At 35.2% G+C, this 25,413-nt stretch overlaps 1 protein-coding gene and 1 pseudogene across 1 annotated transcript in view; one reads left to right on the plus strand and one right to left on the minus strand.

Annotated features, from left to right (window-relative positions):
• Positions 1-25,413, minus strand: part of EFCAB3 (EF-hand calcium binding domain 3) — a 498,542-nt gene that overhangs the window by 173,602 nt on the left and 299,527 nt on the right. The window contains exons 90-95 of the mRNA XM_070227127.1: positions 24,769-24,822; positions 24,048-24,152; positions 18,880-18,933; positions 9,700-9,804; positions 9,057-9,110; positions 8,571-8,675 (exon numbers count right to left, since the gene is read on the minus strand). Of these exons, the coding sequence (XP_070083228.1) occupies positions 8,571-8,675; positions 9,057-9,110; positions 9,700-9,804; positions 18,880-18,933; positions 24,048-24,152; positions 24,769-24,822 (477 nt within the window). The remainder of the gene's footprint in view (positions 1-8,570; positions 8,676-9,056; positions 9,111-9,699; positions 9,805-18,879; positions 18,934-24,047; positions 24,153-24,768; positions 24,823-25,413) is intronic.
• LOC111775618 (iron-sulfur cluster assembly 1 homolog, mitochondrial pseudogene) lies at positions 4,424-4,803 on the plus strand (annotated as a pseudogene).

The following is a 25,413-nucleotide window of genomic DNA, read 5'->3' on the forward strand; positions in this document are numbered from 1 at the left end:
GAAAGATATCTCATGATCATGGATAAGAATGCTTAATATTGTTAAGATGGTAATGCTCTCCCCTACCACCTCCTGACTCCCTTTCTCCACTGCAAATTGATCTGGAAATTCAAGACAATGCCTATCAAAATCCCAGCTGGCCTTTTTGTCAAATTTGAGGAACTGATTCTAAAATTCAGATGGAAATGCAAGGTATCGTGAACAGCCAAAACAATCTTGAAAAAGAACAAAATTGGAGGACTTATGCTTCCCAATTTCAAAACTTATTAAAAAGTTACAGTAATCAACACAGTGGGGTACTAGCATAAGGCTAGACATATAGATCAATGGAAAGGAACTAAGAGTCCAGAAATAAATCTTTACATTTACTGTCAATTGATTTTTGACAAGGGAACCATGACAATTTAATGGGGGAAGAAGAATCTTTTCAACAAATGGTGCTGAGACAACTGGATATCCACATGCAAAAAAATGAACTTAGGCCCATTCCTCATACCATATACAGAAATAAATTCAAAATGAGTCACAGACCTAAAATTAAGAGCTAAAACTATAAAAACCATAGAATAAAATATAAGAATAAATCATTTTGACCTTGGGTTAGGAAAAGCATTGTTAAATATGATACCAAAAGCACAGGTGACAAAATAAAAAATAGATTAAGTGGATTTCATAAAATTTAAAAACTTTTTGGGGCTAGCCCCATGGCCTAGTGGTTAAGTTTGGTGCACTCCACTTTGGCAGCCCAGGTTTGGTTCCTGGGTGTGGACCTACACCATTCATTGGTGGCCATGCTGTTGCAGTGACCCACTCACAAAATAGAGGAAGACTGGCCCAGATGTTAAGCTCAAGGCAAATCTTCCTCAGAAAAAAAACCTAAAACCTTTTGTACGTTAAAGGACACCATCAAAAAAAAATGAGAAAGGGGCCGGACCCGTGGCTGAGTGGTTAAGTTCATGCACTCTGCTTCAGCGACCCAGGGCTTTGCCGGTTCGGATCCTGGGTGCAGACATGGTACCGCACATCAAGCCACACTGAGGTGGTGTCCCACATAGCATCAACCAGAAGGATCTACAACTAGAATATACAACCATGTACTGGGGGGCTTTGGAGAAAAGAAGAAGAAGAAAAAAAAGAAGATTGGTAACAGATGTTAGCTCAGGTGCCAATTTAAAAAAAGATAGAAAAATCACAGAATGGGAGAAAATATTTGAAAATCATATACCTGATAAGGGACTTGTGTGGATATATATATGATATATATATATTTATATATACATAATCTTTATCATATATATACATATTCTTTAGAATATATAAAGAACTCTTACAACTCAATAATGAAAAGACAACCCAATTGAAAAGTGGGCAAAAAATCAGAATAGACTTTCCTCTAAAGAAAATATACAAATGGCCAATAAGCACATGAAAAGATGTGCAATATCACTAGCCATTAGGGAAATCCAAATTAAAACTACAATGAGACACCACTTCACACCACTAGGATGGCTGTAAGAAAAACAGACAGATAATAACAAGTATTGGCAAAAATGTGGAGAAATTGGAACCCTCATATGTTGCTGACAAGAATGTAAAATGGTGCGGCTCCTTTGTAAAACAGTGTCAGTTCCACAAAATGTTAAATATAGAGTTACCATATGACCCATCAACTCCACTCCCAGGGACATACCCAAGAGCAATGAATACATTCATCCACACAAAAACTTGCACACAACTATTCACAGCAGCATTGTTCATAACAGCCAAAATGCGGAAACAATCTAAATATCCATTAACCAATGAATGGAGAAACAAAATGCGGTATATCCACAGAATAAAAATGAATTAAAGTACTGGTATATGATGCAACATGAATGAGCCTTGAACACACTATGCTAAGTGAAAGAAACCAGTCACTAAGGAGTACATATTATATGATCCCATTTATACAAAATTTCCAGAGTAGGTAAATATATAGAGATGGAAAGTAGATTAGTGGTTGCCAGAGGCCAAGGGGAAGAGGAAGATAGGTAGTGACTGTTAATAGGTAGGGGATTTCTTTTCGGGGTGATGATAAAGTTCTAAAATTGTTTATGGTGATGGCTGCATAAATCTGTGAATATACTAAAAACCACTGAATTGTATACTTTAGATGGACGAATTGTATGGTATGTGAATTACATGTCAATAAAACTATTGAAAAATAAAATAAAATAAAATATTAAAGGGTTAAGATCACAGAGTAGTTCTTCAAATACAACGCAATTAAGCTAGGAACAAACCATATGGGAGCACTCCCATATGTTTTTCCAAAAAAAAAAAAAAAATACTTGTCTACATAACCCAAGAGTTGAGAATAAATCACAACAGAATTAGAAAATATTTTAAACTTAAGGACTAAAAAATATACCTATATCAAAATTCATGGCATAAAGCTAAAGCACCACTTAGAGAGAAATGTATGGACACAAAAAATTTGTTAGAAAAGAAAATTAATAAGCAAAGCATGCACCTAAATTAGAAAAAGAAGAGCAAAATAAGCTCAAAGAAAATTATAAAGATAAAAGCAGAAATTAATGAAATAGAAAATAAACGTAAAATGCAGAGGTTCAACGAAGCAAAAAGCTGTTTTTGTTTGGAGTGACTATTAAACCTTGTTAGACCCTTGGCAAGACTTACTAAATAAAAAGAGGAAAGGCATAAATAATTGACATTAGAAATGAAAAAGGTATTCCATATAAATCTTGCAAGCACTAAAAAAAAAAAAAAAGATGTGAAAAATAGTTTTATTTAAATAAACCTGAAAATTCATATAAAATCAACAAATTCCTAGAAAAACACAGCTTACTTACTTTTAAACTGACACAAGAAGAAACAGTCTATAATTATTAAGTTAAAAAAATTCCAACAACATGGGGCTGGCCCTGTGGCCGAGTGGTTAAGTTCGCGCGCTCCGCTGCAGGCGGCCCAGTGTTTCGTTAGTTCGAATCCGGGCGCGGACATGGCACTGCTCATCAGACCACGCTGAGGCAGCGTCCCACATGCCACAACTAGAAGAACCCACAACGAAGAATACACAACTATGTACCGGGGGCCTTTGGGGAGAAAAAGGAAAAAATAAAATCTTAAAAAAAAAAAAAATTCCAACAACAAAACAACACAAACAGCAGCAACAAAATAATAATTCAGGCCCAGATGTCTTCATTGGTTAATTCCACCACACATCTAAGACAGAAATAACGCTACCTTATACAAACTCTTTCAGAGCATTGATACAGGAAATACCTTTTTTTTTTTAAAGATTTTATTTTTCCTTTTTCTCCCCAAAGCACCCTGGTACATAGTTGTGTATTTTTAGTTGTGGGTCCTTCTAGTTGTGGCATGTGGGACGCCACCTCAGCGTGGCCTAATGAGCGGTGCCATGTCTGCACCCAGGATCCGAACCGGCGAAACCCTGGGCCGCGGAAGCGGAGTGTGCAAACTTAACCACTTGGCCATGGGGCTGGCGCCAGGAAATATCCTTCAACTTATATTATGATGCTATCCTAACCTTACTAGCAAAACCTGATGAAGACAGCACAAAAAAGGAAAATCACAGGCGAATCTCTTATAAACATGGATGCAAAAGCCCTCAACAAAATATTAGCAATCTGAATCCAACAATATATAAAAGTGATAATATGCATGATCAATATATTCTAGGAATGCAAAGTTGTCTTAATATGTGAAAATCACTTAGTGTAGTGCCCTAGATTATTAGATTAAAGGAGAAAAATTATATGATCACTTCAATGATTATATGCAGTGATCAGGTGCAGAAAAAGAACTGGATAAATGTCAACATCCATAACAAAAACTCCCAGCAAAATAGGAATAGAAAGAAATTCCTTTAATCTGATAAAGGTTATATACACACAAAAAACCTTCAGCAAAGTAATATGTAATGGTGAGATATGGAAATATTTCCCTTTGAGGTTAGAAACAAGGTTGCCCCCATCATTACATTTATTCAATATTATACTGGAAATCCTAACTGGTGCAGTAAGGTAAGAAAGACAAAGAAATACAACGTATAATTACTGAAAAGAAAGAAACAAAATGGTCATCATTTGGAGATATGATTATGTGTATATGTAGAAAATCCATAAAAATATTCAGATAAATCATTATAATTTATAAAAGAGTATGGAAAGGTTGCTGGGGACAAGTTTACTATATAAAAATCAATAATATGTTTTATGTATCAGCAACAAACAGAAAAAAGAAATCTTAAAAATGTACCATTTACAACAGTATGAAAAAATAACTAGGAATAATAGTATAAAAAATACCCAGGAATAAATCCATTGAAATAAGTGTAACACTTTACATAGAAAATTATAAAATAGCTGGCCTGAAGCACCAGGGCGCCAGGAAGGTGAAGATGTTGGCTGTCTTAGTCTGGGCCACTGTGTAGGCTGTGACCAAGAGGAAGCTGCAAGGCCACCTGGGCCGCCCTCACCCTGACACTCTCAGCAGTAAACAACTTTTTAAAGATAAGCCTGAACCCATAGGTGTGAAAGTTTGTGTCCAGACCAGGGGTTGTAATGGCCTTTCGTATATTCTAGAAAATACGAAGACAAAAGGAGATTCTGATGAAGAAGTTGTTCAAGATGGTGTTAGGGCGTTCATCGAAAAGAAAGCACAACTAATACTTTTAGGAAGAGAAATGGACTATGTTGAAGACAAATTATCCTTGGAGTTTGTGCTCAATAACCCAAACATAAAAGGAACTGTGGCTGTGGAGAAAGCTTTAATATTTGAAACCTGAAGACTAGTCTGGCTGTAAGCTCCAGGAAGCTTGTGGACGCTCTCAGGATTACTGAAAAAATCACGTGACTGTTATGTGCTTAAGATTTATAATGTATGGCTGCCTTATGAGGAAAATGAAGTGATGCATTTGGACAACGAAGCCAGTATGTTAGATACCAGAAGTAATATTGTATTCTTTTTAGGGAACAGAAAATGAGAAGCCATTGCTCTCTTTGGGTCATTTTTCTGTTCTGTAAGGAAAAAAATCCTACCCTGCACTTAAATCTCTTGTATCCTTTTTGTTAAAACTATTTTCATTAAAGCTGTATTTCTGGGAGGATTTCAGGAAATGTGTTCTTAACAGGTGTGCAGTCATAAGATCTCTGTTGAATTGCTTGAAAGTGCATCTCCTTCGGTGATTTTCTGACCAGATTGATGGCTTTTAAACTCAAAGGCAAGAAGTCCTGACTGCTGGTTGTGCATTGTTTTTTTTTAAAATATAAATTTGGCCTGACCTTTTTACATTCTTATAACGTATAATGTCCAACGCCTCATTTGCTTACTCTTTAACAGTACCAGCCGTTAAATGAAAGTATCAGGCAAAGATTTCCTAGAACTGTAGTGCAAAATAGCTCTGAGGGTTGGTATTAAAAGATAAGAAATACTTCATTCACCTGTTTTTTAATCCATTTGTTTTCCCACCCTAAATGTCTGCTCAAAGATGAGATCTCAAGCTGACTTAGATTCTTTTAGTTGACAAGTCTCTTAAAAACCATCTAGCTCAATTCTCTACCTCCTTGATTCTCTGCTTGAGGAAGCAAGACCCCAGGGAAGCTGAAGGGCTTTTGTCCATCCTCACACAGTAAGCTAGGTAGAGACAGAGCAGAGACTCTACCCCACACCCTCCCTTTGTTGTAGGTGGTATGTGTGCTCTGTGCTCTGAGATCCATGCTACTTGACTGTAGAGAGTTGGCACTATAGAAGAGTGGGGAAAGGACAGTTTTGACGGTGTTTTCAAAAATGGTGTTGGGAAAATTAGATATCCATATGAAAAAAAAAAAAAGAAATTTGACTCCTACATCATCCCATATACAAAAATCATTTCCAAGTGGATTGTAAACTAAATTTGAGAGGCAAAACAATCAACCGTTTAGAAGGTAATATTGGAGAATAATTTAATGACCTCTGGATAGGGAAAGATTTCTTTAAAAGTACAAAAGACACTAACCATAAAGGAAAAGATTGATGTATTTGACTACATTAAAATTAAGAACTTCTGTTCGTCAGAAGACACCATTAAAAGAATGAAAATGCAAGCCAAAGAGAGAAGATAATTGCAATACAAATAATCCTCAGAGGGCTTTTATCAAGACTATGTAAAGAACTTCCACAAATCAATAAGAAAAAGACAACATAGTAGAAAGACAGGCAAGATAATTGAAAAGGCACTCCACAAAAGAGGCTATCCAAATAACTAACAGGTATATGAGGTCTCAACTTCATTAACAATCAGGAAAGCATAAACTTAACCCACTATAAGTTACCCTATACCCACTAAAAAGAAGCCAATCACAAAAAGTTGTGTGCTGTGTGATCCCACTCATAGAAAGTAAAAAAATGGGCAAACTATCAAATTTGAGATGCATATTTTTTTTGTTAAAGTATGAAGAAAATACAGGGAATGATTACCATACGGATCATGGTGGTGATTAAATCTAGTGGGCAGTGTTGGGAAAGATAACAGTGGATTCTGGAATGCTGGTGGTGGGTATGCAGCTCTTTGCTTTATAATAATTAGCTACACTGTAAATTTATGTTTTACACACTTTTCTCTACGTATTATGTATTTCTCTATGTATTAGGAGAAGGAAAAACATTACTCCAAATCCTGTCTCCCACAGAAATAATCACCAATTATTCCACAGACACTCATCTATGAAGGTGCACAGATAAGATAGATAGATATAATTATTTTTTCTAAAAAAAGTTATACATATATGGTTTTAAAAATAAAAATCTTGAATTTCCAATAAATATACTTCACTAAAAGAGATATTCTGAAGAGATCCTTTTAATTTTAAGAGATTATGAAAAACATTAAGAGGTTAAGTCATATTTTTAAATTTATCTTTCAATTTAAAAAACTATCAACTGATTCCCTGCCAGGAAAAGTACTTTCACACTTCCTCCCATTCCTTTTCCCTCACTTTCATATTTTTATTATTTATGTTATCACTGTTACAGCGCCACATATAAACATGTTTTTTTTTCCATAATCTTCACAACTGTCTAGTATTTCTTCTACATTTAAATAGATGCACAGCACAGGTCATCACCAGCCTTTTTACATTGTTTCTTTTTGCTCAATTTTAGTCATCACTTAAGTAACTGTATTTCATCATAGTTTTTTTTAAGAGGTGCTGAATTCAGTTAGTTTCTTTCTAAGTTTATGAAAGTCTGAATTTTGCCTTTATGTTTAAATGACATCTTAGCTGTGTATGTTCTTTGTCACATTTTCTTTTTCAACTTTGTAGACATTCCTCCACTCTTTTGTATAGAATCTTTTATTTCTTTGGTTGTCCTCTTTAAACATTTATATCTTTAGGTTGGTCTCCTTTTATTATTTGATTGGTATTAAATTTCCTTTGCTGATCTTTTTTTTTTTTTTTTTTGCAGGGGAAGATTCACCCTAAGCTAACATCTGTGCCAATCTTCCTTTTTCTTCCTTTTCTCCCCTCAAAGTCCCAGTATATAGTTGTGCACAGTTGTAAGTTCTTCTGGTTTTTCTATTTGAGCTGCTGCCACAGCATGGCTACTGACAGACGACTGGTGTAGTTCTGCACTTGGGAACTGGCCCGGGGCTTCTGAAGCGGAGTGTGCTGAACTTTAACCGCTAGGCCACCAGGGCTGGCTCTCCTTTGCTGGTTTTTTACTTTGTTTTTGTTGTTCACTTTCTTAGGTATTGGAGGAAAGAAAAACTAGGCAGATTTTGTTTTCTTCATAATCTTAAACTAAAGTCTTCTGGACCAGTTTAGATGGTATTAAAATAAACAGTTTCTTGAAGATTTGAAAGAACTTACTCTTAAAACTCTCTGGGCCTGTCACCTTTTGTTGGAGTGATGATGGTGGTGGAGAGTTGCTAGGTATAATTATTTTATAGTTTTTTTCAACTATCATTACTGGTCTATCTATATTTTTCACTTCTTCTTTGATCAATAGAGGTAATTTATTTTTTTACCCTGGAAAAATGTTCATTTTATTAAAACATTTAACCTCTTAACCTTAAGTTATACATAATATCTTATTGTAATATTATTATTATGCTCACTATTCATAGTTATATCTCTTTTAAAATTCTTAATGTGCTTCTTTCTATCCCCTTTTAATCTTTCTGTCTATATCAGAACAGCTGAGGCATACATACTGGAAATAACCATTAATCGATTTTAAGCATTCCTAATCATAGGATGTTCTCCTTTTCTATCAATTACTGTTTAATGTTTGTTTTAAATCTTTTTCATTCTATTTTCCTTCTCTTCCTCATTTTTTGACCGGAGAATGGTCTGTTAGTACTCGCACTAATTTTCGTTATTCATAGTGGAAGACATTTGCTGGTCTTGGATTAATAAAGAGACAGATGTGCTTTCATTTAAGATCTGAATTCGGCCACATGCTTTTCAAAATGCCCTTTGATACCAAATAAGCACTATCATTGGTCTATGGATGCTCTCAAACCCAAGCTGTCCTAAAGGGCATATGATTTTATTTACAATGCTCACCGTCAACTGGTAGGTTTTGTGAAAAATCTTCAAGTTCTTTATGTGAGAGCTCAATTCCCATATTTTCCAGAAATGCATCCAGGTTATTCATATCAACCTTTCCTCCTTAGGAGAAACAAGGTATCATAAAAAGGCAGCAAGATGTGAAAAAAAAAAGCCTTATTAATTCATGTATATTATGGTTACCACTTTAACCATGAAGACATTAAGGTCCAGTAAGACCTAGTCAAGAGTGCAAGGTGAGTCAACATTAAAATTAGGTGTAGAATCTCCTCCTCTGACTATACCTTTTGTTCATATCAACAGAGTGCAAGTTCCAAAAGGGCTGGGTAATTTTCCAGGGATTTATGGCATAACATATCTAACGTATCCGTAAATATTGGGGAAATACACATATGGGATTTTTAATGTAATAAAAATAAGTTAGTATATGTGAAAAATAAGAGAATATCTCAGATGTATCTGCTTTTTCATCATACTACTCACTTTTAAGAGTCTTCACACCATCCAGCAACCTTTTTTGAAACACTTTTCCTTCAGCTGTAAGAAAAGGGATAATTCAGGTCAGAGAAAAATAATAAGGGAAATTCACCTAAACAATAAAATTTCTACAATTCTTCCCCTGATCCCATAATTTCAAAAAGATAGACTTTTGAATGATTTTTTTTCTGAAATTTATCTAATTTGCTCTCAGATAGTAACAAAGTTTTCTGGAGAAAAATTTTAATGAGGCAAATCTGCTCACTCTTCCATAAAAAGTATGATTATTGGCTTAAAACATAAAACAAATATCCCATCTGATGTGATTTTATCTCTGACTTCTTTCCTTCTACCCTTTACTCTTCCATTTTTACATCCTTCCACTTACTCTCAGGCATATTAGTGGAATCAAGCACAACAATACCCATATTTTATTGGCAGGGATGAGTGAAATAGCTATTGCCTCCCATAATAAAAATTAAATGGCCCAGAACTTTCTTTGGCAAAAATCAAGTAATTCTAAAAGCTTTCAAAAATGGTTAACAAAAAAAACCAACCTGGTAATAGTTTGTTATCATTTTAGAAGAAAATCTCATAGTCTAGCAACCTAAAGCCCCTTGAAGGATACATATATATTTTAAATCCTTACCATCAACTGGTAGAGTTTTTACCAAATTCAAGTATTCCTCATCTGTGACCTCTAATTTCAAGTCTTTCAGAGCATTTCCTAAGTCACTGACATCTACCTCCTCTCCTAGAAAAGACAGAAATGGCAACAAAAAAGAATTTGAGAGGAACACAAAATTAGTGAGTTATTACAATCAAATGTTGCTAACTAGCAATATTTTCACTTATGCACCATTTAGATAATTTCATGAGTATTTAAAAATCATGTATTATACAACACAAAAATTAAAATTTATAACCACCTTGACTGATTATGTAAACAAGCAAAAAATAAAACAAAAATTCGGTTCCTTTCTTCACAAAATAGAAATTTACATATTTCTCCTGATAGATTTGAAATTATCATTATGTTAGGAGCACTACAATGTTAGACACAAATCTCATTTAGAAAGGTACATAGATTATATGCCTTATATGCATTAATTATTAATTAATTAATACAACGTAATAAAGATATACATAGTTGATGCTTATTAGAAGGTATGTTTAAAAAATGGAGGCTCAAGTTTCTATAATAATTTTTGTTTTGCACTAATGTTATGGTAAATAAACTTTTGATTATTACAAATACTTTTATACTTTGCAACTTTAGAGAGGAAGACAATTTTGGTTTAATTAAGCCTTTTGGTTTAAATCAGAGGAAAATGAATCTCTGAAAGCTTACTGTCAGCAAAGTCTAGAATCCTAAACTTTTAGCCAATAAGTTATATATGTTGCATATTTCAAGTGTATATGGCTAGTGTAGGGGAGGAAGACATTTCCTCTACCCACTCTGGGTTCTTCTGGCCAGAGAATGAATTAAATTCACATGACACAGAATAACAGGAGAAAATTAAACAAAGCTTTATAACATGTATACATGGGAAGGGCTCAGGCAAACTGCGCAACTCGCCAAAATGGCTGAAGCCACCACTTTAAATATCACCTTCAGCTAAAGACAAAGGAGGATGTTGGGGGTGGGGGGAGTCAGTTACGGGAGATTACCAGACAAGTACAGTAAACAAGAGTAAGATTATTATGCAGATTTAAGTCCTTGCCTTCTGCATTGATTAAGAGTTTCTAGAGATAAGGTCATCCCCCCTTCTTCCTGGTACAGAGAGGGAGACACCTTTACAGATGGAGATTTTTCTTTACAAATGTAAATGTCTCTTAACAAAGGGTAAGTAAATTCTACTTTTCAGAGTTTCTTTCCTGTCTGCAGTTTTTAAAAGTAACCAGCCCAAAATAATCCTCATGCCAAAAAGACTTATCTTGGGGTGGCCAATTCCAGTCCCCCACTCTAGTATGGATTTCATTTTATTTATTTTGCTTGGGATTCATTTGGCTTCTTTAAATTGGCACCATTTATCAGTTCTGGAAAGTTTTCTTCAAGTTTGCCTCTGTCTCATTCTCTCTCTATTTTCTTCCTGGCATTCCAATTAAATATATGTTAGATTTTCTTATCTATCCTCTATATCTCTTCTCTTTCACATTTTCCATTTCTTTGTCTTTCTGTGCTACATACCTTGTAATTTCTTCAGTTCCTTAGTCCTTTCTTCAGCTGTTTATAAACTACTATTAAATCCTTCAAATATTTTAAATTTCTACTATTTTCATTTCTCAAAGATCTATTTGGTTCTTTATCAAATCTGCTTGCTCTTTACTATATATATTCAAGTCTCTGTTTTAATTCTTAAACTATATTAAGCATACTAATTTAATAATTTTTTTGTCTGACAATTCCAAAATCTAAAATCTCTGCTGATCTGAGTCTGCTATACGTTGTTCATGATGGTTCTTACTCATGGTGCCTTGTTTTCTTGTAATAATTTTAGACTATGAATTGCTCTTCATATGAAATTCTTTGTTTTGAGAAGAATCTTTTTGGATACTCATCTGAAGTTTTCCTTCAGAGAGTATCTGAATTTGCTTATGTCAGTTGCCCGGGGGCATTAGTCATCTGGGATCACTTTAAACTAAATTTTTAGCAAAAGTTAGCGTGAATTTGGCAAGTAAGCCTGTGTGAAGATCATCTTGTGTTTACAAATTGAGTCAGGCAGTTTTCCTTGCAGGCCAGGGGGATATTTGTAATTCACTCTTCTGCTGTATATGTGGCTTTTTTAGATTCTTAGCTTTAAGGGAATTCTCCTATTATACCTTCTACCTTGAGTGGGCTCTGGGCTTTGCTTCCTCTCCACCGAGTTCTGGCGGGCTGTGAAAAGTAGTTCAGATTCATTTAGTTCAGCAAAAGCCTATAAAATGAAATGTGGCTTCAGGGCTCTTCTTTCCTCTTTGGGTACCAGACTTTTGGTATGAGTATTCCTTCTAGTTTACAAGTTTGTGGAAGCATTTAAATTAGATTTTATCTGCATTATTAGCTGTTTTCAACATCCAGGCACCTAGTCCACCATGTTGCTAGAAATGGAAGTGCTGTCAGAAGGTACATGAGAAGTGTATATGGGTAGCTACATACTCGTTTAAGTTCTACTGGGCTCTCACGCTTTCCTCTTGCTCTATCATTTTCCATCTCTTTGGAATGAGCAGTAGCTATTTCATAAGACTATTCCTTTGTAATTCCATAGATAAATGAGCTTCCTCAGACATGTCAACTTGAGAGCTTTGTAAAGACTCATAGCTGCATTTCTATGACAAGAAATTGTCTTTTCTATTTCCTTGCAGTTATCATTGGATCTTCTATTCTACTGTTAATGAATCCAGCTGGAGGGCTCCTTCCATCATTTCCACACAACCAGGTCCTGTGACAGCCTGAATAATAGTCAGGGGAGCAATAGTGTGCCACTTCATGGAGGGGACATGGCAGAGGAACTTGATGTAGCTTTAGTAGTGATGACCCCTCTCTTGTGCCCTGAGGTCCAGCTATGCACATATGAAGAGGAAAAACTGGGGTAATTTCTCCTCCATAGTTCATTATGAGAATTCATATAACCACTGATAATAAAAACAGTACCTGAACTCCTAAGAAAAGATTTATTGTTTCATAACCACGGTAAAGAAACCACCACTACTGGTTTTAAACTTGTTTAATCAAATGACACCTTGCCTCAGTGAACACACTTCTGAAAGCCAACCAATCAGTGACAGTGCCTTACTTCAGAAAGTCAGCCACATGGGAAGAGTCACACTGCAATGAATACTCTTGTGAATACCAACCAATGTCAGTCTTACTTGAGAATTTGTGTTTCTACAGACAATCTCCATCTACTCACGCCTCTGAATTTGCCAATCCCTGAACTCCACACTTCCTCCAAATCTTATATAAGATCACCATTCTGTTCTGCACAGTAAAGACTGCCTGGCCAGGTTTGTGTTTTTTTATTTCAGATAATGAATGGTGGTGTCAGCTTTTGAGAATTCTGGAGAGGCCACTCATTTTGAAGATCCTCATTTGGCAGCATTACAGGGGACTGTTGGACCAATAGGTGTACTCACCAGGCCCCTCGTGTGCAATTTCTATTTGTCTTCACATTAACTGCCAAGTGAGTCAGTCTCAACAACAACAATTTGAGCTCTGATTGGGTTTGTTGAGTTCTTGTTGGTGAATTTATTTTGTTATCCTAGGATTTGTCTTTGTCATTAGTGCTAGGTCTTTGTATAAGGTAATTAGACTTTTTGATTTGTAGTATGCTATTTGGTAAGTATTTTTGCCATTAACTTGCCTATTTTCCCCTAAGTGCTTTGCTTTCACTTTTGTTTGTCTATTTGAATAAAGTCTTGTCTCACGTATTTTTTGTTGTTGTTGGTCCAGATTGTATTATTATTATTATTTTTTGTGAGGAAGATGGTCCCTGAGCTAACATCTGTGCCAATCTGGTACTAAATACAGGGAGAGAAAGAAAGTGAATGAGTGAGTCACACACGTACTTTGAGAAATAGAGAGTAGATTTGTCTTAAAATAATGTCTGATTGCGCCAGAATGTGAAAGAAGATAGTAAAAGACAAACGGAAAGGTTCATAGTAAGTTGTAAAATTCTTGAGGGGAAATAAACTTTATTTACCAAACCACCAAAGTAGTGGGAATTTCTAACACTACTCAGTCCTTTTCTAAGTCAGCTATCGTACTATGGTGGCTGTGTGTTGCTATGATGCTGAAAGCTATGCCATCTGTATTTTGAATACCACTAGTGTCACCCATGGTGGACAGGTATCAGCAGAGCTTTAGACTAAGACAGACTAGGAAGAATGACCTGGCCACCCATTTCTGAAAAAATTGGCCATGAAAACCCTAAGAATAGCAGTGGAGTGTTGTCTGATATAGCACTGCAAGGTGAGAGGATGGCACAAAAAGACTGGACGGGGTTCCCCTCTTCTGTACACAGGGTCGCTAGGAGTCATAATCGACTTGAAGGCAGTAACAATAACGAAAAGATTAGGCTACACTTCAGGAGTGTTAACACAGCACATCGATAGCATACATAAAAGACCCATTGCTTATTATAGCTTATCTTTTAATTCAGTAGCCTTGGCTATATCCTTTTTGCTTCAGAGCAACTGTAGTTCCTAACATTAGCCAAAGCATTTTCACATCTCATATTAGAATCATCTTTAAATCTGTTGGTACCACATGCAGTTATGCTCTCTATTGCTAACTGAAAATATCCAATATTTTTGGACTAGTTGGTTAACAAATTATGAAATATTGTTACTCTCACCTCATATTACTATCCATTGGTATAACAGTCTCAATTCAGTGACTTTATTACCTTTACCCTATGAAGGAGAATTCTCTTTCTGTAACTAATTTCTGTAATTGTATTTCTATAGTTCAAAAAGTGTCCATGGCCTGAACAGATCTTTTGGACACCTCAGTACCAAATTTTGACTTAATATTATTTGTTAATAGGTCTGTCTTAAAAGTGAAAAGGGACCCAGTAGGCTAAATATGCAATAATTAGTCTAGTTTCTCTTTAAAGATCCAATTACTTAACAGATACTAGATTGGTTCAAGTGACTGAACATTGGCCCTTTCTAGAGATTTCAAATTGGTAAAACTAATAGATGATAAGCTTTTGTAGTAACTACTACTAGATGCCTTGATGCTGCTCAAAGAAATTGCTATCATAAAAGCAGAAGCCCACAGTGAAATAGGTAATATAGAGACCAGAGAAAATGCTTTAGCAGACCATCTCACTAAGTAGAATATGTGCAGAAAAGAGTGAACATAGCAGCCCTGAGGCTGCTATTTTTAGAAGAGCCTGCTTGCCAGGTTGGTACTTGTCTGGCATCTGGGAACTTGAGTTTCAGAATGTTCCCTCCAATACTAACAGATAAGCCTGGTTCACTGTGCCTAGACTTGTACAAACAACATGATTAATGGTAAATAGTTACTTTTCTTATGGGAGTTTGGTATTTTGGTAGTTGTTAGGCAGAGGGTGCCTAAGTGAACAGCCCCAAATAAAAAACCCTGGGCACTGAGTCTCTAATGGGCTTCCCTGAGCACACATGTGTAACTACATTTTTGCGGCTGGAGGGAAGGTATATTCTGTGTGGCCTCTCATAAGAGGGAGAACATAGGAAGCCTACACATAGATTCCTCCAGAATCTGCTTATATATTTTTCTCTTAGTGATCTAGCTGTATATTCTTGCTGTTCACTCTTTGTAATGTACAGTTCTATGGGTTTTGACAAATACAATATGTCATGCATTTACCATTACAGTAACATACAGAATAGTTTCACTGCCCTAAAGTTCCCTGGTGGTTCTCCTATCCATTTCTGCTCCCTACACCACCCCACCTAAACTCCTGGAAACCACTGATCTTTTTATTATCTCTATGGTTTGCCTTTTCCAGAATGTCATGTATTGGAATCATACCACGTGTAACCTTTTCAGACTGTCTACTTCCATTTAGCAATGTACATTTAAGGTTGCTCCATGTCTTTTCATGGATCAATAGTTCATTTCTTTTTATCATTGAATAATAGTCCATTATGTGGATGTACCACAGTTTGTTTATCCATTCATCAATTGAAGCATATCTTGTTTGCTTCCAAGTTTTGGCAATTATGAATAAAGCTGCCATAAACATTCGTGTGCAGGTTTTGGTGTGGACATAAGTTTTCAGCTCATTTGGGTAAATACCTAATGTGTAATTGCTCCATATTATAGTAAGATTAAGTTTAGCTTTGTAAGAAACTGCCAAACTGTCTTCCAAAGTGGCTGTTCCATTTTGCATTCCCATGAGCAACAAATGAAAGCTTCTGTTGCTAGCCATTCTAGTTGGTGTGTAGTGTTATCTCGTTGTTTTAATTTGCAATTCACTTATGGCGTATGATGTCGAACATCTTCTCACATGCTTATTTGCCATCTCTACATCTTCTTTGGTGAGGTGCCTGTTCAGATCTTTTGTTCACTTTTAAATTAGGTTGTTTGTTTTATTATTGCTGAATTTTAAGAATTCTTTGAAAATTTTAGATACAAGTCCTTTATCAGATACGTGTTTTGCAAATATTTTCTGCCAGTCTGTAGTTTGCCTTTTCATTTTTAAACTAATGTTCTTTTTGAAGGACCTCTTATAGATCAGAAAAACAAGTGTAGGGTCAGGTTCAATGATTCCATTATAGAAGCACAAAATTTGACCTCAATGCTGTAAAGAAACAATTGGAGTGATCAGGTTATAATATCCATGAGGATAAGATCTGCCAAAGCCAGGATTGCGACATAGTTGCACAAGATAAAATTTCAATTGAATATTTGCCAAAATCCTACATAAAACAACCCATTACTATAGGAACAAATTTGTCACACTATTCAACACTGATTAGGACATTTTATATTATATCAGAGGACATGGCCAATTCATGCCTCCTCTGACACTAAATTATTCTGGAAAATATGTAACCTTGAGACCAGGATTAGAACCACACCCTAAGGGGCCCTTTGAGCATAACCAAACAGATTTATACAGTTGCTTCTCTCTGTGCTATGAACATGTACTAATAATATGTATATTTTCTGAATGGGCTGAAACATTCTCTTGTCAAAAATCGACAGCACTCAGGCTGGCTAATAAACTTTTAGATATCCTGCTACCTGCTTAGGGCATTCCAACTTATCTATTCAATTGTAGGGAAATACATTTTATTTTGGCAATTATTCATGATTATACAAAAGGTTTTGCCTATTATTTAAAAACTTCACTGTCTTTTGAACACTAACACTCCTGGAAAAAAGAAAGAAACGATATTAAAATTGGAAAGTTACATGATTAGAAACCTTAAACTGAGGTTCTCCAGAGAGCTCCAAGAAGCAGTTGGTTCATGTAAGTCACCTGCCGACCTAAGGTCCAAGATCCTCAGAACAAGTGGAAAACTCCTTGAAGTACAGAGCTTCCACCCAAGACCATCAGAATAAGAAAACACTGATTGTCAGTGCTCTGCATATTTTTCACATATTTTTATTCTTATCTTTTGTCATATTTCCCATTTTTACTTATTTAATATCATACACTTCTGACTTAGCCTGTCATGATTTCTCTTACTACTAACAAGAACTTACTGAAGTTTAAATCTTACTGGGGACAATCACTGTACTAGAGTTAGGACAATCCTAACTCTATAACTCAGCTTTTTTACTAGCAAACTAGTTTAAAGAATTACTGGCTATGTTCTGTGGGGCTAATAGACAATTCTAAGTGCATGGCTTTCCAACAGTCTCAATAGATCTTGTCTCCTTATAAAGAATTCAAGGAGAGAGAGACTTTTCTGGGGAAATACATAATATCTGGTGGAACAGATTCCTAAGCATAAGATATTCCATCCAAAGGAATAAAAAAAAATTTGTGTCTTACCTTGGCTGACCTAGTATATAATACAGTCCATGTCCTATTCAGTACAATAAACCAATTAAAATTGTATACACACACACACACAATGGAACACTACTCAGCCATAAAAAAAGACAAAATCATGTCATTTGTGACAACATGGATGGACCTTGAGGTATTATGCTAAGCAAAATAAGTCAGATAGAGAAAGACAATTACCATATGACTTCATTCATATGTGGAAGATAAACAAACAAACATATAGATACAGAGAACAGATTGGTGATTGCCAGAGGGGAGGGGGCAGGGGGAGGGTGAAAGGGGTAAAGGAGCACATGTGTATGGTGATGGATGGTAAGTAGACTTTTGGAGGTGAACAAGATGCAGTCTCTACAGAAGTCTAAATATAATGATGTACACCTGAAATTTATATGATGTTATAAACCAATATGACTTCAAAAAAATTCCCTCGATAAATGATAGAATTGCCTTGAATTTTCTTTTGACCAACTAGAGGGGGATTTGCACCATTGCTAATACTTCATATTGTACTTGGATTCACAGTACAGGTCAAATTTATATCTAAGCTAAAGAAAAGACAACTTGGTTATTTAACGTAGACTTAAGGCATTATTAGGACCAGTTTTCTTTCAAGTCTGAGAAATATTGGACCATGATTCCAGAGTGCCTTGCAGTTTCTTCTTATAATACTTTCAGCTAGCTTGGTTTGTCTTACAGCTGTTTGAGATCTGCTTTTCAGTCTTAAATGCTTCTTTGCAGTCATTGCACCCATAGATAGTTAAACAAATCATTCAAAGACAAAAATAGGATGAAATCATCCAGACACTCAGATGTTAGCTCATCTCAAGGAGAATCAACAATAGTGGAGAAGGTCTGAACAATTCCTGAGGTCTCTCCTGTGGTTTGGTTGAGGGAGGATCAAAGGGTAAAATTAAGACCAAAAATATTCTCACATTATTAAGAAGACCTAGGGACATCTACTGTATCATGCAGAGTGAATACTAGACTTAGAAATATAACACTGTGCCTTTTATAATAAAAGGCATATCTTCATATTATTGGAGAAAAATACTACACATAATAATATGAGGCTAATATAATTGCCAAAAAAATTATGTTTTTGGTGACCTATTCAAATAATTATGTCTACATACAGTATCACAATTATTACATAAATTTTGAAATTTATTGTCTTATGCAAAAACCTAATACCTCTATTGCAGAAACATAGGTAATTAAAACAGTAGATGAAAATGTTTAATTAATGAAAGGTTAAAATGGTGAAATTAAGAAGGGAATGAAGGAATGGTAGGAAATATCATTAAAACAATGTAAAGAATTAAGTAATTTTTGCTCACCTAAAACAGTACTCAATTCTTCCATCAATGTACTTAGTTTGACCTTCCCTTCACCTATAAGACAAGGTAAAATTTATTTATTTAATTTTTGAGGAAGATTAACCCTGAGCTAACATCTGCCACCCATTCTCCTCTTTTTGCTGAGGAAGACTGGCTCTGAGCTAACATCCGTGCCCATCTTCCTCTACTTTATATGTGGGATGCCTACCACAGCATGGCTTGTCAAGCGGTGCCATGTCTGCACTGGAGATCCGAACCGGTGAACCCCGGGCGACCAAAGAAGAATGTGTGAACTTAACTGCTATACTACCAGGCCAGCCCCCGCGACAAGGCAAAATTTAGACACTGATAAATCCAAACTCAGAAAAAAAGCATAAAGCATAAAGTACTTAAATTATGAACTAGAGTCCAGATGAAGGCTAGTCACTATATCTTGTCCTTTTAAAAGTTGAAATTCTTGGGGCTGGCCCCGTGGCCGAGTGGTTAAGTTTGCGCGCTCTGCTGCAGGCGGCCCAGTGTTTCGTTGGTTCGAATCCTGGGCGCGGACATGGCACTGCTCATCAACATGCCACAACAAGAAGGACCCACAACAAAGAATATACAACTATGTACCAGGGGGCTTTGGGGAGAAAAAGGAAAAAAATAAAATCTTTACAAAAAAAAACTTGAAATTCTTGGACTTTAATAGATAGCTCCGTTATCTGCAAGAGGGTCTAAGATTGCTTGAATTATAAAGTCTATCTTAGGTAAAATATTCTCTCAAGTGTTTTGGACTCATTCTGTTTCTAACTCCATGTTTTTCTTGGAAGGGCTGATAACACATGACTAGTATACATTTAAGGCCATTGTTTATGGTATTGTGTTATTTTCTATCACTGGAGAAAGACAAAGAATTCCAGGAAAGGAGCAATGAAGAGCATAGTATGTGGTGAACTAAAACTTTTAAATTTTGCTTGTAGGAAAAATGCCATGTAAGGATTCGAAAGATGAGTCAAAAGAAGCTGGTTGGAGTTACTAGTTTAGACTTTGATATCAGACTGCCTGGATCTGGGAATACAGCTGTGAAAAAAGATAAAAATTCTGGCTTCACGAAGTTTACATTAACTTGTTTTGTTTATGGCTGTATCCCGAAGGCGGACTCAGAGACTGTTAGGTGTTAGATGTTCAGTAGATATCTGTTACATGAACGAATCAATTAACTGGATGAGAAAATTGATAAAAATGTTTAGCACTGGGTCTGGGATATCATAAGACTCAGTGCCCGTACGCTGTGAGCTATGAGGAGGTCACTGAAAGGTTTTAACTCGAGGAGTAACAGGATCAGATTTTCACCTCAGTTAAGTCATCCTGGCTAGTGTGTGTAGGTGACAAGCTGGCTGTTAGACCCGTCAGGAGGCTTCAGCAGTAGTAGTCTAAGCCAGGGATGATGAGGATTTGAATTGAAAGTAGAGCAGCAAAGAGAGAGAGAGATTTGGGATATTTTTAGGAGGAAGAAATGAAGGAGCATAAGAAGTCAAAGATAATTTGTAGATTATTTCATGGGTAATTGTGGATGGATCATAGTGGCATAGAAATTTTTAAAAAAAATCAAGAATCAGGAATGAATTTAACGGGGAAAAAGTTTACTTTTATATGTAGAGGTTGGGTTGTCAGCGGAAAGTCTATGTCTCAACAGGGATTTGTTGATAAGGGAGAAGATCTCTTAGCTGACTTCTATTTAACCAACCTGATGGTCTGAACTTCATTTTTCATTCCTATCGTAAAATATTTAGACTGATGCTGATGGCATGCCAAACTTTCACATCTAGTAAGCTACACTTTGAGTAAGCCAGTGCATTTGTGTTCTTATGCTGTTGAGCTTGTTCCAGGCTTGTTTATAAATAGTTGTACTTATTAAATTGATAACATAATCATATATAAAGTGATGAACTATAAATGGAAAAGGGAGTTATTACCATAAAAACAGATTTGAATGATTTGGGAAGTTTATGTAACGGCAAATTGCTAAAAAAGTTCTGTTGAATTTGGTATGGATAAGATAAATGTAAAAAGACTGGAGAAAGAATTAAAATCTAGGTGGATTCTGACTGAAATTTCTGCTCAACTTTTAAGAAAGCACTTTGCTCCACTTAAGAGAAACTGAAAATGGGAGTATAGATGATAAATGGGTATGTTTGTGCAAGAAAATCCCCAAAGAGGATGGCTACATTAAATTAAAATGGCATTGGCTCAATTTTTTTCATTCAAATAAAATGTTTAAGGTATACATATCATTTTTATGATTCCTTACTTTAACTTGATTTTTAGATTGTCTGATCAACTACTTGCCCCTGTCATGCTAGATAAAAAGACTTTACTGTGCTAAACTGAAACTAATGAGATAAGTTTGAGATAAAAGATTTGAAATCTTAAATATATATTTGGTTAAGTAAATCCTCCAAGAAGAGTGTGGTGGTGGAAAGAAAAATAGAACTGTCAGTACTATTATTTAAGCTAGTGATTTGCAAAAGTTTTGATCATAAGCCACACAAAGAACTGTGAACACACACATACATAATTGATCATATGACTCATGAGACAATATCTAGCTTTACTATTACATTCGATTTCATTAAAAAAAGTGCTCACTTCACCCGTTGGTTTGAAAGGAGAAAGAGAAGCCCTTAACAGCCTTAGGAACAAGACAAGAGCCTGCTCTCACCACTCGTATTCAATGTAGTACTGGAAATCCAGGCCAAAGCAACCAGGCAAAAAAAGAAAAAGTATCCAAATAGGAAAGGAAAAAATAAAATTGTCTTCATTTGCAGATGATATAATCTTATATACAGAAAATCCTAAAGACATCATCAAAAAAACTGTTAAAACTAATCAATGAATTCAGTAAAGTTGCAGGATACAAAATCACCATAAGAAATCAGTTGTGCTCCTATACACTAACAATGAAATATCTGAAAAAGAAATAAAGAAAACAATCCCATTTACAGCAGCACAAGAAAACAATAAAATACTTAGGAAAAAATTTAACTAGGGTGGTAAAATATCTATACAATGAAAACTACAAGACTTAGTTTGAAAGAAATTAAAGACAACACAAACAAATGTAAAGATAGCCCATGTTGATGGGTCAGAAAAATTAATATTGTTAAAATGTCCATATTACTCAAAGCCTTCTATAGATTCAGTGCAGTCTCTATAAAAATTCCAATGGCATTTTTCACAGACATAGAAAAAAAAATCCTAAAATTTCTATGGAACCATAGAAAACCTCAAATAGCCAAAACAATCCTGACAAAGAACAAAATTAGAGGCATCATGCTTCTTGATTTCAAATTATATTACAAAGTTAATCAAAACAGTATAGTACTGGCATAAAAATAGACACATAAACCAATGGAAAAGAATCAAGAGCCTAGAAATAAGCCCTCACATATACAATCAACTGCCAACAAGGCAGCCAAGAATAGTCAACAGGGAAAGGATAGTCTCTTCAATAAACAGTATTGGGAAAACTGGATAACCACATCAAAAGAATGAAACTGGACCACTATCTTACACCACTCACAAAAATTAATCAAAGTGGATTAAAGACTTAAATGTAAGTCCTGAAACTGTAAAACTCCTAGAAGAAAACATAAGGAAAAATCTCCTTCACATGAGTCTTCACTTTTATTTTAAAAGTGTTAAAACATTTATGTTAAAATGTTAACATGAGTTTTAACTTTTTGGATATGACACCAAAAGTACAAGCAACAAAACCAAACATAAATCAGTAGGACTACATCAGACCAAAAAGCCTCTGCACAACAAAAGAAACAATCAACAAAATGAAAAGGCAACCTACAAAACGGGAGAAAATATTTGCAAACCATATATCTGATAAGAGGTTAACATCCAAAATATGCAAGGAACTCATAACACACAATAGCCAAAAAACCAAACCAATCTAATTAAACAATGGGCAAAGAAACTGAATTGCTCTCTTTCCAAAGACATACAAATGGCCAACAGATACATGAAAAGGTGTTCAACAACATTAATCATCAGAGAAATGCAAATCAAAACCACAATGAGATATCAACTTAGAATGGCTATCATCAAAAAGACAAAAGATGAAAATGCTGGTGAGGATGTGGAGAAAAGGCAATCCTTGCTCACGGATAGTGGGAACGTAAATCAGTGCAGCCACTGGGGAAAACAGTATAGCAGTTCCTCAAATTAAAAATAGAAGTACACGTATGCTCCAGCAATCCCACTTATGGGTATACAAAGGAAATAAAAACAGGATCTCAAAGAGATATCTGCACTCTCATGTTTATTGCAGCACTATTCACAACAGCCAAGATAGGGACACAACCTGTGTCTGTCAGTGGATGAATGGATAAAGAAGATGTCGTATATTACAGTCATTCACCGTATAACACTGTTTTGGTCAACGACGGACCGCATATATGATGGTGGTCCTATAAGATTAGTACCACATAGCCTAGGTGTGTAGTAGGCTATCCCATCTGGGTTTGTGTAAGTACGCTCTATGATGTTCCCACAATGACGAAATTGCTTAACGCATTTCTTAGAATATATCCCTATCGTTCAATGATGCAAGACTATATACACAACTGAAAATTTTTCAGCCATGAGAAAGAAGGAAATCTTGCCATTTGCAACAACATGGATGGACTTTGAGAGACCTAAGCTAAGTGAAATAAGTCAGACAGAGAAAGACCAATACTGTATCATTTCACTTACATGTGAAATCTAAAAAAGCTGGACTCACAGAAACAGAGAGTAGAATGGTGACTACTAGGGGCTGGGGGGTGAGGGAAATGGGGAGATGTTGGTCAAAGGGTACAAACTTTCAGTTATAAGGCAAATAAATTCTGAGGATCTAATGTACAGAATGGTGATTAAAGTTAATAATACTGTACTATATACTTAGAAATTGCTAAGAGATTAGATCTTAAATGTCTCACCATTAAAAAAATAATAATTATGTGATGGAGGAGTTAGCTAATGCTGTGGTGGTAATAATTTTGCAATATATAAATGTATGAAATCAACAGGCTGTAAACCTTAAACTTATACAATGTCATATGCCAATTATATCTCAATAAAGACGGGGAAAAAAAGACGAGGTACCCCTTGAGTATAGGAGTGATTACTGTGCTCACCATCATCCGGAAGTCTTTCTATCAGATCCATGAATTCTTGTTCTGTGATGTCGATTCCCATGTTTTCTAAAAGAGTGTCCAACTTATTGACATCAACATTGCCTCCTAAGTAAGGGACAGGAAAGGAATACAGCAAAACTGAATGATTCTAAAACTGAACTACGCATTCACTCTGCTATGTTATTCTTCTTCTTCACTGAGCATGTGTTTTGTTACAATAAAAAACATTTAATTCATTTCTTAGTATTTTTGTTAAGATTTTCAAGACAAACATCAAAATTCTAGCCTTGTCCAGTTAGGAGGAGAATAGAATTAGAACTCATTCCCTCCAATTTTATGTTGGGAATATTGAAAAGCTAGAGCTAGAGACAATTGACATAATATTCTGAAAAATAGGAGTTATTTTTGTTGCCTGTACTTTCAAATTATTTGTCTCTGCCTTTGACTGAAATCCTTATCTGACAGGCTTCATTCTTCACCTTTTGCTTTATATTTTTAAATTTATTTTGTTTCCTTGGGGCTGAGTTAGGAAAATCCAAGAAAGTTTAACACTTTCTGGCAAATCTTAGTACAGGAAACTATTTGGTAAATACCTGGTAAAATGCAGATCTACTGAAGGAAGCATAAAGAAAGACTCAAATATATAGGAAAAGAGGATTCATATTTTAACAATACAAATGGGAGTTTCAGAGTAAATCTTTTCACTGTGCTTCTTACTCACGTTTGTGAGACTTTATGCCCTTCATCAACCTTTTCTGATACACTTTTCCATCAGCTATAAAAAAAATGAGATATTTTGGAAATGGAGTCAGAAATATAGTCCATCTCTTAATTTTAGAAAGAAAGAATTTAGAAGTCTTTGCCTAGTGAATATTTCAAATGCCAATAGATAATAGATATACTAAAATGTTCACTCTCAGTGGTGAAGGAGTGAAATGCAAATCATAATAATGAGATGCTCTTTTTTTGCTGTTTTTCTATGTTAGAATGTAGGAAAAATAACATTCTAAATACTGTTTTTGGGAGTTCAAACTTCCATTTCCTGGAAGGAAATGTCATAAAACAAATAAAATATCTTACATTTTGCAACTCTACTTAATAGAATTTAATCTCAAGAAATTTTAGGATATTTAGAAAGATTTATCCATAAGGTTGCCAAGTAAACAAAGGACATATATTCATAGATGAGAAGTGGAAAAATATACCTCCAATTTTTTATATTAGTTTTCACTTTGAGGTGGGAATAGAGATGGTCTTATTTTCACTTATCAGCATTATCAAGGTTTTTATGATGAATACAGACATTAACATTATGAAGAGATGTTATAAATTAATATACACATAAATATCTATCTATCTATCATCT

This window comes from Equus caballus, chromosome 11 (assembly GCF_041296265.1).
Source record: "Equus caballus isolate H_3958 breed thoroughbred chromosome 11, TB-T2T, whole genome shotgun sequence".
In the NCBI taxonomy this organism is placed as follows: Eukaryota; Metazoa; Chordata; class Mammalia; order Perissodactyla; family Equidae; genus Equus; species Equus caballus.